The 18,207-nt window shown below is 42.1% G+C and overlaps 1 protein-coding gene across 4 annotated transcripts in view; it reads right to left on the bottom strand.

The window, feature by feature from the left end:
- The window catches only part of LOC148022115 (uncharacterized), a 34,405-nt gene extending 16,907 nt beyond the window's left edge, over positions 1 to 17,498 (bottom strand). Inside the window, exons 1-4 of one of the 4 annotated variants that reach the window (XM_087697747.1) lie at positions 17,153 to 17,498; positions 16,616 to 16,953; positions 14,966 to 16,259; positions 14,564 to 14,863 (exon numbers count right to left, since the gene is read on the bottom strand). In XM_087697747.1, coding sequence (XP_087553873.1) covers positions 14,564 to 14,863; positions 14,966 to 16,259; positions 16,616 to 16,953; positions 17,153 to 17,245 — 2,025 coding nt within the window. In that variant the 5' untranslated portion in view covers positions 17,246 to 17,498. Of the gene's footprint in view, positions 1 to 14,563; positions 14,864 to 14,956; positions 16,260 to 16,615; positions 16,954 to 17,152 lie in introns of all 4 variants that reach the window. The other 3 variants (XM_087697745.1, XM_087697746.1, XM_087697748.1) reach the window with 3 other exon arrangements.
- Between the last annotated feature and the right edge of the window lie 709 nt (positions 17,499 to 18,207).

Genomic DNA, 18,207 nt, shown 5'->3' on the forward strand with positions numbered 1-18,207 from the left:
TCCTCCTTTAAACTCTCCAGTGAATGCAAAGGTCAAGGTATAGCAAGGTTCATATTTTTCAGAGAAAAGAAAGGCCATAACTACCTCTTTCTCTACTACTTTCTACTACTAGTGATTCAATCATCCCTCGCGACTCCCTAATGCCCAAGAGGGAGTGTGAGAGGGTGGTGGAGGTGGAGCAATTGCACCTCATCTATACTTTGCATACAAGTACAAAGGACCCAAAGAGGCGCTTCCCTTCCACATCGACAAAGTTTGACAAGTTTTGATATCGTGGAGTTGGGATTGACATCCATGTTCATAATGGGTTTTTTTACTTAACAAAGATTGGGATTTGCTCCTAGCTCAGGCTCACATGAGGAGGATGCTTCAATAGTCTGGCAAAGGTGGAAAATGCATGGTCACGTATACTACTGCAGATGCAATAGAGCTACTATGACTCCTTATTATTGTCAAGAGCTACTATAATTAAATATTGACATTAGGTTCTCTCTAAGACACCTTGGTAATGGCTTGATCGCTCACCACGAAGGTATCCATGGTCCATTCTAATGGTCATTGTTGTATGTGCTATGATGAGACTTAAACTTGCATAGTCAGCACCTGATTCGCCCCCAACCACTAGTGCCCCTGGAAGTATTTATTTATCTTGCCTTGCTATAAGGTTGAAGTACACTAAGATATAGACTGATCTCCTTCAATCTTCAATGCAATGGCTGTCATAATCGACCAATACTTCTTGGGCATGATTTTCCCCTTGATTGTAGAACAATCCAAGCTCAAATCGGGTCTTCAATCCCTCGCATACAGCCACAATAATTTGGAAATGGACTACCCCTTGGATCAGCTACAAATTAATATCTTTAGCTACTATACCAAGTATGTGGGTCTTCATAAATAGGCATAGATCCCAAGGTGGCTGTGGAAACCCTGATTTCTACTGTAAATGAGGGTTTCAACAGAAACTTCTATAATTGCTCTTTACCCCAAGCTGGAAATGGCTGAGAACTGTTGAGGGGTTGTCAAAAGATGAGAGAGAGGAAGCTACAAAGAAGAAATTTTTCAATTCTATCACATACAAGTGCCTAGACCGGTTGCTGCCTTAATCAAGGATAGCAAAAATGCTCTCATCTACTAATCTAGAATCTCCAGCTGGCTGTCACTAGCCCCAAAATGTTGACTTTCTGCTTTGGAAAGTCTAGTCAACTTGTCGCCTGTGCTACTCCTTGACCTCTTGATGGCTATAGCAAAATGAAATGCCTTGAAGCTGCTGGCACCTATTGTAGCAGCATGCTCTGTCTCTCTCAGCCTCCACAATCACCTCCGAACTGGCTGGAAATGCCCTGGGGCTGCTAGCAGCTATTATAGCAGCATGCTCTCTATCTCTCTCAACCCCCACAATGCACAAACTAGCTGGATTGATCCTCAACGAGCTCCCAAAGAGCTCTCACCCATAGGTAATTTTGATATAAGTGGCAGCTTGTTTTGCCACTCGGCCTTCTAATCTAATATTTTTCATTAATCAATTAATTCTCAGGGTTTAAATTTTGAAAACTAACTAATTATCCATTTGACCCTACCCTAGCTAGTGCCTATTCACAATTAATGTATTAATCCCATGGGACATTTAATGGTTCCAATATTAATTGGCCTTAGATTAGCATTAATTTATTATTCGATGCCTAGTCCCACAATGTCACCACTGGACATTTAATGTCCCAATTAATAGCCTAGACCGAAAGTGACACCAGGCACCCCATAAGTACCTATCCAGCATAACTTTGTACAACTTCGCCAATGTCACCCACTATTCATTTGGGTTACTTAGATCATCACCATGAGTTAGTTAACTTGCACTTCACATGTGCACCTCACATGTGCACAACGTAATAATGCCAAAGCTAAGAGTTAAAAATGCACGCCCTCATGAGAGACCTCCCCCTTGGAATCCTTGCAATTGCACTACAAGGTGACAAAAGCAAAGCAATACTAAATTGGAAAAAGTAAAGGCATTGATCATAGAACATCAATCGTTGTTGTTGTTCATACTATGCTATTGCCATGGCATGGCAATAATAACAATGTTTGGAGAGCGTCCATGAGCTTCTAACCCCAATAACAAGCAATCACATCCACAAAAGTTACGCTGCAAGTGCCAGCCTGAACTATAGGAACAATGTCTAATCTAATAAACAACAAAAACAGTAAGCTCATGTCTAATCTAATAAACAACAAAAACGGTAAGCTCAGAATCACAATCCCCAAGAATGGTATTAATCATTGGGCTTTTACTTTTCTAAACAAAGCTTTAATTGGGATGCGTAATGGGCCAAGTCCCCCTACAAAATATTCAAAGAATTGAGTGAAATTCAACTTGGAAGGCTTGGGAGGAAGATCTTCTTCGCTTAATATTTGTTGCACAATTAGTTCTTCCTTCTCTCTGAAATAGAGGAAATGGCACTTAAGAAACTTAGTCATGGTTATTGGATGCTTAGAAATCCCCCCTTGTCTTTATTCAAGTGGTCTCCTAAATTTAATCCGAATGGCCTTGAACCTACAAGGGTGCCTATGTGGATGGAATTCCTAAACATGCCCATGCACTTTCAGCCTTACTTAAAGTTAATAGCTTCTCCACTAGGTAAAATTCTGGGGCAAACACCTGTGAACCAAGTTAATCTCAGATGGCATCCTGTGATCCTTGCGGAGATAGACCTAAATACAGGCCTCCCTAAAGTCAAAGTCGTGGAACAACCATTAATGATTAGGGTCCACTCAAGGATTCGTAAGTATGCTAACAAAGATATCGAAACATGCAAATAATCAATCAATTGTTGTTTCCTTGAAGTTAGAAGAGAGATTTGTTGTAGTTTCTATTTATGCGAATTGTTTTCTTCAAGTGGGCATTAAATTTGGGACTCATAACAAGTTTTGAGATACCCATTGTTCTAATTGGAGCCCTTAATATGGTAGGACGTGTGATTTGCTGGAGAATGGAAGTACTCATGACTAGATATTAAATCAATCCATAGCCTCATTCGGACAAGACTGTAAAAGATTCTTCGCATGCTTCAATAAACAAAAGGGGGGGCTCTCGACAGGGGCGAGACGTTTCGGTCAAGCGCCACGGGGCATTTCAGGTCCCTTGCGAAAACGTTTCGGCTGCCGTTTCAAGGCATGATGGTCGGGGGTGCCGAAACGCTTCGTCTCGACTCTCAATTGTTGTGGACGTTTTTGGGTTGCGGCTGGTTAAAACGTTTCGTTTTGCCTCGTTTCGTGCGTATTTCGTTTTGTGCTAGTTAAAACGTTTTACGTTTTCGTTCCCATAAAAACGTTAGCAAATAAAACATTAGCACAAAACGTATTGGCATAAAATGTTAGCAAATAAAAATGCATTAACAAGCATCTCTTTTAGAACTCAAATTACAGCCTGGCTTTTAAAAGAACGATGGAGACGAATCTGGATTCTAGGTCGATTTGGATTCATAAACTGGTCATCGGTCCGCCACGACTGCCACCACTAGCAAGATTAGATAAAGCATATGTGTCAACTAGTATCCTAACCTCTTATGTAAGTGCTTCCTTCAAGGTTTTTAAGAATATTGTCATGCTAGTTAATTACCAATCCGGTTGATACTATCCAACATTTACCAAATCATTACCACTGGCTTGTTTCATGGTGACCTTGGACTATACAAACTTGACAAGGTCAAGAAAAGTTTGAAGGAAACTTGGAACATGGCCTTCATGTGTATACCTTCCCTAGCTTCTACATGGTCTGACGCAAACACAAAGTCTCGGTTACCTACTAGTTCCTATCCAACATAACTTGTCACAGCTTTTGCCCACATTTCCCATTGCCCAACTTGGGTTTTGGACTATCACTGTGCCAAAATTAACTTGCAATCACATGCACAACTTGATTAAGCTAAGCAATAAATTTACATGTCCCCGTGACAATCATCCCCACATCTATGGTGTCCCTCCTAGAACAAGGCCTCTAGGCTCTTCCCCTTGAAACTTAAGGACTCCATAGATGGAACTTAAAAAGGGTACAAGTCCAAGCCTAGGTGGACTTTTAAATGAGTATTATCAAGATTTTAAAGAAATTCTCGTATCTCCTTTGCTGGCCGTGTGAAAGGCATCTCTCCCATATGGAGCTCTCACCCACAATACCAATGTAGGAAGTCACAAATCCAATTTATAAAAGGAAGAGTCGCCCACTTACCCCTTATTTTTTACCATTACTACAAATACCCTTGGATGGTTAATCCAAGATAAATTGCTGGTGGAAATCTAAGGTATCTCTCTCCATTATTGTTATAAACAAATGGTTCTTAATCAATTTACCACATAATTAATGGCCCTATTCGCAGTAATGAAAAGTCAATTAAATATTCCCTATGGGTTGACGACACCTGTAAGATTTGGCATGCCTTATTCAAGCAAAGGGAGATACCTTTGGGGTACTTGCAATAGGAAAGGTGGTTGCACCAAACAAGGAAATAACTTTGACCTCTTTGAGATTCACTATCCAAGGAAAGAGATGTTGCTTGAAGTGTGGTTCGTCCAAAAAATCTTTGCCTAGCTACAAGAGATGTATACTGTAGCAATGTTTGGTGATCGTTTGGGAAATCAACAAGAGCACCATGAAGATAAGGTACCCAATCCCCACATTGATTATCTTTTTGGATGACTTCAAAAATGCCAAAAATGCTCAAGAAGATTTATCTGAAATCGGGCTATCATCAAATACACATGAAGGAGGGGATGAGTTCAAAACAGCCTTTCAGACTAAAAGAGGTCTGTACCACTTTATGGTTATGCCAATTTGGGCCAATCCAAGCATTGATGAATAAAGTGCTACAATCTTTCTTGTTCAAAACAGTCCTCATATTTTTCGATGACACACATCTATAGCAAGAATAGGGAAGATCATTTATAGCATGTGAGAGAGGTATTTGATACATTGAGAAAGCATAGACTCTTTGCCAAGCATTGGAGGTGGTTTGCAATGTTGCTAGCGCAAAAATCAACAAACAAAAGTCATTTCGTTTTCTTGCAAATCTAGACTCCAACATCGAGTAGTGTATCTGCTTGGGTTTTAGATGGGTGATAGACCGTCTAATATCTTAGTTTCCAGGTGGGACTTGACATTACTCCAACTCAGCAATTCCTCCCAATACTAAACTCCATCACGAGAAAGCTAACCTACTCAAGCACAGTCCACCTCTCCCTGACAAAAAGGTTTCTAATAGTCAACCAAGTCCTCTTGGAAATAACTTGGTACAATGCTTCTTGCTAGTGTTTCTCCTTGTTATGTGTGGGACAACTACACTCCCTTGTGCGGAATTTTCTCTGGATGGATTCAAATGGGTCTAGGGATTTCCATACCAAGGTGGTGTGGGTGACTATCATCTAGCACTCCTCTAAGGGGGGACTAGGGATCATTGACCCAGAGTATTAGAGTCTAGCCCTACTAGGCAAGCTAGTGCTTCAACGGTTACACCAAGTAGTCTTATGGAAAGTCCTTCTCCAAGAGAGCTTTCAAGAGTGTAGGCCAATGCTAGGTGGGGGGTGGAGACAATCCTTAAGGTTGATCTTCATAACAACTCAAATCACACCACCCAAATTCTCCTTTCTTCACAGCTCTCTCCAAGTGTGGCAAGGCTTGTGGAAGTCCCCTTTTTAGACACCCCCAATGTGTCAAGAGAAGATAGACTACCAATCGATGGTTTGGAATCCCTAGGTCTGAGACCGTGGCAAGACTCAAATATGAGAGCACCCTCACATCCAGTGGGCTGGTTGGGAGGCCCCGCCTTGCACGTGCTGTTAGGGTGTGGCAAGAGGTTTACAAGATAGCAGATCACACGGTTTTACAATAAGCATCTACTTATCAGGTGGAATTGAGGCTAGGAGGAGGGAGATTGATGCAATGATCCCAGAGGAGTGGTTTGACCCTCTAATCAAAGAGCCAATGTAGCCTAAAAAGGTGTGGCAGCTAGGTTCTCACCAGTGGGCATTCCTCTATAGATAGTAGACAGAGTGGATAGTGCCCCTCACAATGTTTTCTACACAATACAAGTTGGTGGATGGCTAGTTCTTGATAGAGGTCAACAAGATGAGGAGCTATTATCCATCCAGTAGGGGAAGGCTCGGGTTTATAGAACTCCAAGGGAAGATTTGGAGGTTGAAATACTATGTATCCTAAGTGGAGTTTTGGTAATGGCACCTTTAGATTTGGGAGAGTTGACCTTTAGATGAGCTAGAGTGGGACCAAGAGAGTGGTATTGACTGGCCGCAGTAGCCACCAAGAAGCTACAAAGTTTCTTAGCCTACACACCTAGGATCGATAGGCATGTTTTAATGCAGAAAGACATGGATTGGGCGCCCTCGTGCAACAGGCATCGGGTGGAATACAGCATCACAGATGCCTTCCAACTAACTTTTTGGCAAAACCTATGGGATAGTTGGAGGCTCGAAGGGTATCATATTTCCTTTGGCTTCTTACCCATGGAGTTTTGGCTATTGAGAGCTAGTTGACCAAGATGCAATAGGATGGAATTTGCAAGCGCTGCTCACATGGCCGCTTAAAAACTCCAAAGCATTGTCTCTAGTCATGCGAGGCAAAACAGTTGGTGTGGAGAGGAGTTTGCCATATTCTCCGTTGTCCAAGCGTGTAAGGAGGTAAAAGGTCTACTAGAGGGGTATGAGACAAAAGAGTTTAGAGAGAGTGAGTCAAGGAATAGGAAGAAATATAGAGTACTAAGTGTTTAGATGCAGTAAAAGACAATGATAGAGGCGCAATCTGATGATTCTATTCCATATATGGTCCAACACTATATCTCAATACAACCATATAAGATTCCCAGATACTAAGCATGCAAACACACTTAGGACAATCGCCCAATAGCTCAAAAATCCTCTGGCATACATCAAGATCTCTGCTATACATGGACCAAAATCAAAGACATGCATCCCATAAATCCATACATACATCCAAATCTCTGTAATAGATGAATGCGTATTGATATTAGGAAGTGATACCAAGCATTGAAATCCATCAAAGCCACTATTTATCCATTACAGGGCTTCAAAAACCACTTCAGCCATGTATGACAATTTTATTACAATAAGAAGAAAGTACTCCTTCCTGCCCATAAATCCACTACAAACTTGAGTTTTGATAGTACTCAAACCTTCTCTAGTGTTAAAGAGTTTTATTCCATCAAGAAATGTATTTAGAAGTCTATTTGAAGCTCATGAACTTCATGCATAGCATGCTACCCTATTTTGCCATGTTCTGGTTGGACAATAAAGACACTTCAAAGATAAAACCCTCCTTCAAGTCCTTTTATCACAAGCTTTGATGGCTTCCCCTTTTGCCCTATCTTGGGAGCTTCTTGTTGAGCATAAGAAGCATACAGATCTCCTTCCAATCCTCTCCACGTTTTTTTCACAAGCAAGCCAAAAAATTACACTAGTTTTTTTTCTTTTTGGTTGTCCATGATTGGCTTCACACAAGAGTCCCACTTTTCTCCTTCTCACCCTTTGCATGTTCATTATATTTGGACACTTTCGCCTTGTCCCATGAGCATTAGACATTATCTTGGGCACACAGTTATTCTTGACACTTTTGGTCCTAACCATTTACAACCTTTGCAAAGTACATGGTCACCAACTTAAAGTATACACTTATGTAAACTCCGTCTTACACTTGACAAGTCTTTGATGTATCCCAAACTATCACTCATACCCCCGTATAGTCTTTAAGACATAATCAACTTTCATTTTCCCTGCCATACACTAGTCATGACACACAGATGAAATCATAGTATTTCTATTTAGTATGTAAGTTTTATTTAATGGACACACTGTATTATGACACTGTCTGCTGGTGCCCAACTTGGTGTATATATCTTGGAGGGCTTTTTATTGGCATGCAATCAACCAAGGCCATCACCTATTGCACAAGGTTGAGATCCACGACACGATTTTCCTCATCAAGGTGGACCACTATATTGTGGTCGCCTTGATTGCATTGTCTAGTTGCCAGGTATTGGACTCCACTCTAGAGCACTCACAGGTATGGGAAATCATTGGGAGCTTCACAAGATAGCTCGCACATTTGGAAGGCACACTATCAACTGATGTTTGGTGGTGAGTGCCTCTTAGCATATGCAATCTTGGGCGAGCTTTGGACTTTCATGATCCACTCTCGCCGCATTCATTGGAACCAAGTGCAAGGTGATTCTTGAGCTTGCCATGAGCCCTATCATCATTTCCTACTCACATGGGGCAGCCATGATGTGTTCTTCATGATGCATGCGAGCAACCCCAGTTGGCGATATACACCTTGTCTTCTTGCCTCCATAACCCCCAGACTTCCTTGAGAGGTTTGTACATTTGATTAATTTTTTATTCTATTTTAGCTCCACCCAAATTGTTGAGCATATGTACTTCATTGTAAACATCTTCTAAGTAATATAATAAATCACTTTTGTTTTGCCAAAAGAAAGTTCGAGCAAAGGATACTATACTATTCAATATTTTCTACTTCGTCTTATACATGTGCAAGATCAGCTTTAGCACATACAATCTACCCTTTGAAGGCTCATCTTGTGGGAACTATGTTGTATAAGCTCACTCCAAAGTTTGATGGAGTAGCCAATGCTTTTTGGGCCCAAAAATCATCAACCCCAATTAGTTTTACTCATATGTCCTCCATGTTGCTTGAACATGAGGCATTTTTTAGGTTGCAAGGGAGGCTTTCATCTCAACATAGTGGCCATAAGAAGGTCTTTGTAAAAATTGCAAGGAACTAGCGTCATTGTGAAAGGAGGAGAAGAAGAAAAACAGCATACAAATTCTTCCAACAAGTCATCATCCTCATCCTCCTATGAACCCTCCAACAAATGCAAAGGTCAAGGTGCGGCAAAGTCCATCTTCTTTCGAGGGAAAGGGTGTAGTTGCCCCTTTCTCTGCTACTTTCTTGTGTTAGTGATGCAATCATCCCTCCCGATTCCCCAATGCCAAAGAGGGATTGTGAGAGGGTGGTATCCGTGGGGCAGTTGCGATGGCTATAGCAAGTGGAATCTGTTAGCAGTCATGTTTGTTATGTCTTTTCATCTCCAGCCTCTGAGCCTTAGTTTGAGTCAGACAAGGACTTTAGGAGATCTGACTTGTCTATCACTTGTTTTGGCAGAGGAGGTAGCTCATTCTAGAGCACTCAATTTATTACATTTTAGTGCATTTTCTCCTCTAGTCGAGATTTTATGTGCATTTCCCAGGGTAGTTTCTGCATTCTTCAGCTTTCCTCACCTACCAAACATTGTCCACCCTTTCCGAGATTTTTTTGAGCATTTTTGGCATTTTTACCAGCATTAAATGCTGGTCAGACATATTTTTAGCCCCAAATTTCAGGTCGATTAGTTTTTGGGATTTTGGGATATTTATAGCCATTTCCCACTTGACAGTCAGTTAGATTATCATCTTTCCTCCTTCCTTGGCAAGTGCACACTCCGACTCTGTCATCTTTCTCCATCTTCGGTGTTGCCATCATCATCAGCCTGATCTGGTACCCTCACTGATGTTGTGGGCTGCGTGCAAGGACTGATCAATCCTCCTGTATTCAACATTTGTTCCGTGTTCAGTGTAGGTTTCTTTTCTTCTTCTCTTGTAGATTGTCTCTCTCTCTTCCTCTATGTTTGAGTTCCTTCTTCCATTGCGCACTCACACAGCATCAGAGCATGGTATCTAACAGCGACACAGAGTTCGTGAGGCCATCCACATCCGCGTTTGCTGAAAATGCAAGCTCCTAGTAGCTTGCGGCTGCATCTAATGCTCAAGCGTCATCATCTGGAGCCTATTGGGTGGAGACGACTGTCTCTTGGCCAGGCAACTACCTTTTGCAGCCAAACACAACCTTTGAGGAACAAGCAATTGCATTCACATCAACGTTTTGGTGCTTCTACATCCTTCGTGAGCAATTGATAGTATTTTCTACCTCTACTCCAACGATTACCCATATTCCTTCATATTGTTGACTTGGAGGAGCCTTCTTCAGTGGTTGCCTCATCTTTTGAGAGGCCTTGGCTGGTTGATAGTGGAGCTTCTAGTCATATGACTCCACAAGGTGATTTGTTGCACGATTTATGCCCTTCTGAGGGTTCAATCACTGCTGGTGACATTGTTTCGGTGCTTATTTGTTGTGTTGGCACTTTGCCTTTATTTCCCGACCGTGCATCGAGCTCCTTTTCACAGGCCCTTTATGTTCAGGACTTGGGCTTTCCACTCCTCTCAGACTATGGCCTTACTAGGCTTGGTACCCGGGTTGTCTTCACCGAGCAAGCCATTTGTATTGAGGATTCTTTTACAGGGGTTGTTATCGTGACAAGTTGGCAAGAGAGCGGGCTTTATAGGCTCCATTCCCCTTCTCTTATATAGGGTCCTCCAATGCAATTGTCTATCGCTACACTCATTCCCACTTGTGCACCCTCTTTTCCATAGATTCCTTCCCATCCCCCACCCTCCCCTTCAGTGGTTCCCTCGTCCCCCCCATCCCTTTCAAAGGGGAATGATCTCAGCGATGAGGTTATGGATTTCCTGGCCCCTTGTGTTTCAAAGGGGATTTTCCAGGATCGTGAGGAGCTTCTTCATCGGCAATCTTCATCGACGGACTTCATCGACATTGGCATTCCTCTTGCCATCCCAAAATCCATTTCTCCCTTGGCCTTCTGCCATATTTAGGATCTGAGAGAAGGTTTTAGCAATCATGTTTGTCATGCCTTGTAATCTCCTGTCTCTAAGCCTCAGTCTGAGTCGGATGAGGACTTTAGGAGCTCTAACTTGTCTATCACTTGTTTTGACAAAGGAGGTAGCTCATTCTAGAGCACTCAATTTATTGCATTTTAGTGCATTTTCTCCTCCATTCAAGATTTTATGTGTATTTTCTAGGGCAGTTTCTGCATTCTTCAACCTGCCTTACCTATCAGACATTGTCCACCCTTTTCAGGATTTTTTTGAGCATTTTTGGTATTTTTATCAACATTAAATGCTGGTCGGACATATTTTTGGCCCCAAATTTCAAGTCAGTCAATTTTTGGGATTTTTGGCTATTTATAGCCATTTCCCACCTAGCAATCAATCAGATTATCATCTTCCCTCCTTCCTTGGCAGGTGCACACTCGGAATCCATCATCTTCCTCTGCCTTTGCTGCTGCCGTCATCATCGGCCTGATCCGGTGCGCTCACTAACACTGTGGGATGCATGCAAGGACTGATCAATCCTTCTATATTCAGCATTTGTTCCTTGTTCAGTGCAGGTTTCTTTTCTTCTTCTCTTGTAGATTGTCTCTATCTCTTCCTCTGTGTTCGAGTTCCTTCTTCCATTGCGCACTCTCATTGAATCACCTCTTGACTGGCTGAAAATGCCCTGGGACTACTGGTGCCTCCTATAGCAGCACTCTCTGTCTCTGTCAACCTCCACAATGCACAAACTGGTTGAAATGACCCTCAATCAATCCCCCAAATAGCTCTCACCCAATTTGCATGGGTAATTTTGACAAGTTGCAACTTGCAACCTTCTAATCTAAATTTCAGTATTAATTAATTAATCCTTTGAATTTAGATTGTGCGTTTAATGGTTCCAATATTAATTGGCCTTGGGCTAGATTAATTTATTAAGTGATGCCTAGTCCCACAATGTCACCATTGGACATTTAATGGCCCAATTAATGGCCTACACCCAAATTGATACTAAGCACCCATAAGTACCTGTCCACCATAACTTTGTACAACTTTGGCCAATGTCACCCCCACTATTCATTTGGGTTACTTATGCCATCACCTTGAGCTAATTAACTTGCACTTTGCATGGCACCTCACATGTGCACAACTTATTAATGCTAAAGCTAAGCATTACAAATACACCTCCTTGTGACAAACCTCCCCCTTGAAATCCTTGCAATTTCATTGTAAGGTGACAAAAGCAAAGCAATACTAAATTGAAAAAAGTAAAGGCATCAGCCATAGAACATCGATCACTATTGCTCATACTATGCTATTGCCATGGCATGGCAATAATTACAATTATTGGAGAGCATCCATGAGCTTCTAATTACAATAGCCAACAATCACATCCTTATGCTATTGGTCCCAACCAAGAGGTGAACTATACGAACAATGCTAACCTGACCACAGCCAAAACAATAAGCTCCAAATAACCATCACCAAGAATGGTATTAATCATTGGGCTTTTGCTTTTCTAAACAAAGCTTTAATTGGGATATATGACGAGCGAAGTCCCCGTGTAGAATATTTAAGGAATGGGATGAAGTTTAACTAGGAAGGCTTGTGAAAAAGGATCATCTTTGCTTAATATTTACCGCACAATTATTCCTTTTTGAAACAAAGGAAATGGCACTTAAGAAATTTAGCCTTGGTTATTAGATGCTTAGAAATTTCCCCTTGTCTTTATTCAAGGGGTGTCCTAAATTTAATCACAATGGCCCTAAACCTACAAGGGTATCTATGTGGGTGAAATACCAAAACATGTCCATGCACTTTTAGTCTTACTTAAAGTTAATAGCTTCTCCACTAGGTTAAATTCTAGGGCAAACACCTATGAACCAAGTTAACATGAAAATGCGTCCTCAAATCCTTGTGGAGATGGACCTAAATATAGACCTCCTTAAAGTTGAAGTCATGGAATACCCATTAGGGTCCACTCCAAGGATTTGTAAGTATAGTAGCTCAGATGTTGAAATATGCAAATAATCAATCAATTGTTGTTCTCTTGGAGGGAGAAGAGGAATTTGTTGTAGTTTCTATTCATGCAAACTGTTCTATTCAAGTAGGCATTAAATTTGGGACTCATAACAAGTTTTTAGATACCCATCGTTCTGATTGAAGCTTTTAATATGGTAGGACATGTGATTTGCTGGAAAATAGTAGTCATGACTCGATATTAAATCAGTCCATAGCCTAGTTGGGACAAGCCTATAAAAAATTCTTCAAGGGAGACTCTCAAAAAAGCAGCATTAGATAGAGCAAATGTGCCAACTAGTATACTAACCTCTTATGTAAGTGCTTTCTTCAAGGTTTTTAAGGATATTGTCATGCTAGACAATTACCCAAGCCAATTGATTCTATCCAACATTTACCGAATCATTGCGATTAGCTTGTTTCATGGAGACCTTGGACTATTCAAACTTGATTGGGTCAAGAAAAGTCTGAAGGAAATTTGGAACATGACCATCGTGTATGCCTTCATCCTATGAAGCAAACACAAAATCTTTTGCGAGAGTTTACAAGCAGAACCACAAGGAGAGGAGATAGAGGCAAGATAAGTCCTCTACATTAGAGCTCGGTAGGCAAGGAGGATCAAAAACCCACGAAGAAAATGTTTGACCCATTGAAGAAAAAGAAAGAGAGATGTTACCTTTGCTCATGGATAACAAAGAGAATCAAGCCAAGGATCAATTCCAATCAAGCCAACTCTTCTTCTTGGATAGTGTGCTAGATGACCTAATTCATCAATAATTACAACAAGCAAACAATTCACAAATCGGAAATAAATACTTTAGTACTTTAATCTTGATAGCAAACACCCGATTGGCCCCAAAGCTGGCACCCCTTGTGGTATTTCTTTAACTTGTATTGCACAAATCTATATCACATTGAGATGTAGACTAACCTCCCTACAAATTTGGGCTCCTTGGATTCTCAATTTTAAAGGGCCTATTCAATGTCTAAGATCAAGATTATTACTAGGCACCTACTAGCACCTATCCGACATAACTTGTCACAACTTTTGTTGATGTTCCCCTTTGCCCAACTTGGGTTTTGGACTATCATTGTGCCAAAATCAACTTGCACTTCACATGTACACCTCCCATGTGCACAAGTTGATTAAACTAAGTGATAAATTTACATGTCTCCATGACACTCATCCTCACATCTATGGTATCCCTCTTAGAGCAACGACTCTACGCTCTCACCCTCAAACCTTAATGACTCTATAGATGAACTTAAAAAGGGTACAAGTCCAGGCCTAGATAGACTCTTTTAAATGAGTTATATCAAGAATTTTAAGAAATTTTCATACCTCCCATGCTAGCTATGTGGAAGGCATCTCTCTCATATGGAGCTCTCACCCACAATACCAAACAATGTAGAAGTAACAAACCCGATTCATAAAAACGAGGATAAGACATTGCTATGCAACCTGAAGATCTATAACCCACAAGATATTCACTAAATCACTATGAAAAATTCTTCCATTTAGCTAAAATTTCTCCTTGGCATATGAGGCCATCTAGACACGTATATAAGTAGAGAACACAAGGCTCTTGTCAAGGGGATACGTATCCTTGATTCCATCATAGTCCTATGGGAGGGAATGGAGCATCCACAAGATACAAAACAAGATTCTGTTTTCTTTTAAATAGACTTTTATAATGCATATGATGAGTCAAAGCAAGACTTCAAATTTTTAGTCATTATAACTTTTAGACACACCTAACTACTAAGATACTCAAAAAAGTATTCAGATAAAGGGAGATACCTTTCGGGTACTTGCAACGGCAAAGGTGGTTGGACCCGACAAGAAAAGAACTTTCAGCTCTTTGAGCTTTGCTATCCAAGGAAAGACTAGCTCCTGGAATTGTGGTTCGTCACAAAGACCTTTGCCTAGCTGCAAGAGACGTACTCTGTGGCAATGCCTAATGATCGTTCCGAAAAAATAGTCCACAGGAAAATCTTTTGAATCTAAATCTTCTAGCATGAGATATCGGCAATCTTTCATTTGAAAACTGGTAGGATAGTGACCCGGCTTTGCCCATTCTTGGAGATTAAAATATCGGACCTATAAAAAAATCACGACAAATTTCGTTTTCTGTCATTAGTATGAACGAAATCATTGGTTACTAACATTGACACTCGGACATGAGAAACTGACCAGTGACACCTGCATTCCATTTTCGCATGGATCATATTCATGCTCGGATGTTGGCGCAGGTAGAATTGCTATGCTTCTCTCCGTTGCCATTTGTCGGGCCACAAGAACCAGCAGATCGTGAACCACCAAACGACTCATTCCCCAGAACTCGTCTACACGTACAAGTGATTGCTCGACTAGAGACTCAAGGTAGTCCTCTTCCTTCATGGCATACTTGACAGTGTCCACATTGAAGTGCTTGTTGCGGTTGAAAAATAGAGCGATGTCCAAGAAAGCATCTTGGAGCCCCTTGCTCTGGAACGTGATGCTTGCCTTGAGCTTGTCGAACACCCTGCCCTTTGCACACGAACGCGGCAGGTCCTCAGCTGCTCTCAATTTCTCGAACACGGGTCTCCAACGACTTTTCACACGCTTGCTCTCGTCTTTGAAGAAACCACCATACACGACCAGCGCCAAAGGAAGCCCACTGCAGAGAGGAACCAGCGTTTTCACCAGCTCATCGTCACTCGACAGTGGCCTGCTCTCCCCTTCCTTGGACGCGCTCTTCAGAAACAGCTTCACCGCATCCTTCTCCCGCAGCAACTCCAGCTCATAATGCAAGTAGCCCCGCTCTACCTCCTCCTTGCTCTTGAAGCACATCTGCCCCAGCTGTCTCACCAACTCCTGATTGCGGGAAGTGATCAAAATGTAGCTCCCACCCGGAAGCACATCGGCAAGCTTCTCTGGCAACAACTCCTCCAGATGCTCCCACTCCCACACATTGTCTAGGAAGATGCAGACTGGCTTCTTGTCTGATTGGTGGCTTGCAAAGAGGCTTTTCAACTCAGATTTGCCCTGAGCTGGGGTGGAGAATTCCAGTCTAGAGCCACGAGTGAGCTGTCTGAAGAGGCTCTCTTGCAATTTTGTGGAAGGTGGCGGGGTCATCCCCAACTCTAGGGTGGCTATCTTGTGCGGCTGTGGCACAGTACCATGCTTCAAATGGTGATGTACAGCATTCATGAGTGTGGTCTTTCCAATGCCGCCTTGACCATGCAGGCCCACCACTCTTACACTTTCGTTCCCTGATGTCCTAAGGAACCGCATCACCTCCGATATCCGCAGATCCATCCCTGCATCCAGATGGGCCGGTAGTTCTGGGGAACTGTCAGATGGGCGCGGGACTCGAAGGGAGATTACATCGTCCAAGATCGAGTGTATCCTAGTCGAAACCGTGCTCAGGTTAGCAGCAACACCTTGGAGTTTTTGCGCATCACATTTAGCGCATACCAGAGCACGCAAGTAGCTTGTGCATTTCCACCATCTGCTATGAAACAACACGACGTCACCATCACATATCATTAGACAATTAGCATTGCATATCATTAGAGAGCCTCTCTCTCTCTCTCTCTCTCTAACATACTTGCACTGTCTCGCTGCAAAAGTCGGATTCAAGTTAATAAGCATAAGTCTATAATAACCAATAGATACTCAGCAGCAGCTAGCAGACTATGCCATTAGATCAATCAAAAATGGTGACACAAAGAAAGCATATTTGCAGATCCCCTGCTTCTGACAGTTACCAGTTTTTGGGGCTTGCATGAAACTAATTGAATGAACACAAATCAGGCGCGACACCATGTAACTTGACATGAAGGTGCAGATCAGGGGGACAGTACAAACCCAGACGCAGGCGTCGGCCTTCGCAGGTCATCCACTACCGCCGAAATCACGAGTAGCTCCTTGTTAACGCGGTCAAACTCGTTTTGAATGGTATCAGGCAACGATCCGAGGTCCTCGAGCCTGTGAAGCTGCCTTTGCGTTTGTTGGAATCGGACGAGCAGCGACACTTCAGATGACTTATTGTCATGCGCCTGAAGGCCGGACTCCGCTAGAAAGAGGACCGATTGGAGGGCCAACCCCACTGGAGATGGTAGCACGCCGGCCAGCTTGCTAGCACTTTCCGTCAGCACTCTTGCCACGTCCGGGCTGAACGTCGTTTCCGACGCGCCAGCTCGCAGCTGGATCAATGTCACAAAACGATATTCGTTGATCAGTAGCAGCCCATCATTGTCGTCGTCGTCATCATACAGGAAAGATCACGAATGCTACTGTTAATTATAATATATGATGCTAATCTGCAATGATCTACTTGATGGAGTGACCATTTATGCGACCTTGATGAGATTATTGATGATAGTAGACATGAATTAATGCTACCTGGCTACGGATCTCCCGGAGGTTTAATTGTTCTCTGAGCGACGTAAGGTGCTCGCGGAAAAGAGGGTTGATGGTCCCCTGCTGTCCAGCCATAGTAATGGTGGTGGGCAACGAAGATTAAGGACGACGAAGGAGGAGGAAGAGGAGGAGGAGGAGCAGGAGGAGGAAGAACAGAAGGAAGAAATGATGATGACGACGATGATGAAGATAACAGGAGGAAGAACAGAAGGAAGAAATTAAAACAGGACGACGATGATGAAGATAACAGGAGGAGGAAGAACAGAAGGAAGAAATTATAATGATGAAGAGAACATTTGATGGTTTGTTACTCGCTAGAGAGAGAGAGAGAGAGAGAGAGAGAGAAGGAAGCGTGCTTGACCAAAATACTGAGAGAAGGAAGCGTGCTTGACCAAAATACTGTGACGCTGACAACACGGTATTTACGCATCTAATGTGTGTATTTTCTACCCTACGTATTTCCGGACCTTCAGGTGTGTGTCCATTTTGTTGTTTCCCACGTTAGGGTGCGTTTTTGTTAATAGGAGATACGTTAGAATTTTCACATCAGATTTTACGCTGCTTATACACGAAGTGATAGACGTCCAACCTCTCCTTAGAGTGTGGGCATGCATGTTTAGGATATGAGCACAATACTTTTACACACCAAATGGATATAATTTACAAATAAATAATAAATTTATAAATTTTTTGATTGGTTGCGAATGCAAAAAGTACATCTTTGTCCGTCACTTTACAAAGTGTGCAAGGGAGACTCCCCATCCAAAAGTCAGCGGGGAGAGTTCACCTATTTAGCAAGTAACCAACTAGTGAGTAAAGGAATGCGAACACCTAACCCTTAAATAACTGTTTTGATTGGTTAAACCTTACAAAGTGGGCATCTGTCATTTGGTGTGTAACCACCCTTAGTGTTCCTAGAGTTAAGCTCATGTATATCAAGAGCCAATTACTTCCTTAGGTTGTCATTCTTGTAGGTATTGGTCGCGGATTCACTTTAGGAAGTTTTTTGTTAAGCCTCTCCATTTAGTTATCATGTT

The sequence above is a fragment of the Lygodium microphyllum genome, chromosome 17, assembly GCF_053477565.2.
Source record: "Lygodium microphyllum isolate KBCC chromosome 17, Lygodium_microphyllum_v1.1.10, whole genome shotgun sequence".
NCBI lineage: Eukaryota > Viridiplantae > Streptophyta > Polypodiopsida > Schizaeales > Lygodiaceae > Lygodium > Lygodium microphyllum.